At 47.7% G+C, this 604-nt stretch overlaps 1 protein-coding gene across 1 annotated transcript in view; it reads left to right on the top strand.

Moving 5' to 3' along the window:
• The window catches only part of LOC119586919 (CAP-Gly domain-containing linker protein 1-like), a gene marked incomplete in the record, with an annotated part of 175,677 nt that overhangs the window by 162,354 nt on the left and 12,719 nt on the right, over positions 1 to 604 (top strand). The window contains 2 exon segments of the mRNA XM_037935650.1: positions 33 to 173; positions 368 to 532. Coding sequence (XP_037791578.1) covers positions 33 to 173; positions 368 to 532 — 306 coding nt within the window.

The raw sequence follows: 604 nt of genomic DNA, 5'->3' as shown, positions 1-604 counted from the left end.
TGGAAATATTTACTCATTAATGCAATTAACAGGAAGCGCTCGCAGAAAAAACCCAACATGTTGATCAGCTGATGAGAGAGCGTGATCTGGAGAGGGCAGAGGTAGCACGGATGGCTGCTCAGGCAGATGAGGCTACCAGGGCAGCTCAGGACATGCGAATGCAACTTGATCAGGTGAGCTTTTTTCTTATTGTTTTTTTACTGTCTTCTGCCAGTGTTCTGTTGTCAAATACCAGGGATAGTACCCCTTTTAGGTTTTGTTATTTATTTGCAAATTTACTTTCATTGTATCAGATATAAACCGTGCCTTCCATGAACTCCACTCTTATGTTGCTTAATCGTCATTTCTCTTTTCTCATTCATCGAAGCTACAAGTGGAGTCGGAGGAGCGCCTGCACGACCTGGGTGAACGAGTGCGCCTACTGGAGAAGGAGCGGGAAGACATTCTCACCAAACTGGAGGACAAGCAGAGGGAGGTGGATGACCTGGCCTTCCGTCTGGAGGAGGAGTCCATCACCAAGGCCGATCTTGAGGTGAGGGTCGTCTGGGCAAGGGTTGGAGGTGGATTTGTTTGAGGGTGTGGTAGAGAAGTGTATTGTTTGGGG

This window comes from Penaeus monodon, chromosome 22 (genome assembly GCF_015228065.2).
Source record: "Penaeus monodon isolate SGIC_2016 chromosome 22, NSTDA_Pmon_1, whole genome shotgun sequence".
In the NCBI taxonomy this organism is placed as follows: Eukaryota; Metazoa; Arthropoda; class Malacostraca; order Decapoda; family Penaeidae; genus Penaeus; species Penaeus monodon.
This window is presented reverse-complemented; position numbering and strand designations above follow the sequence as displayed.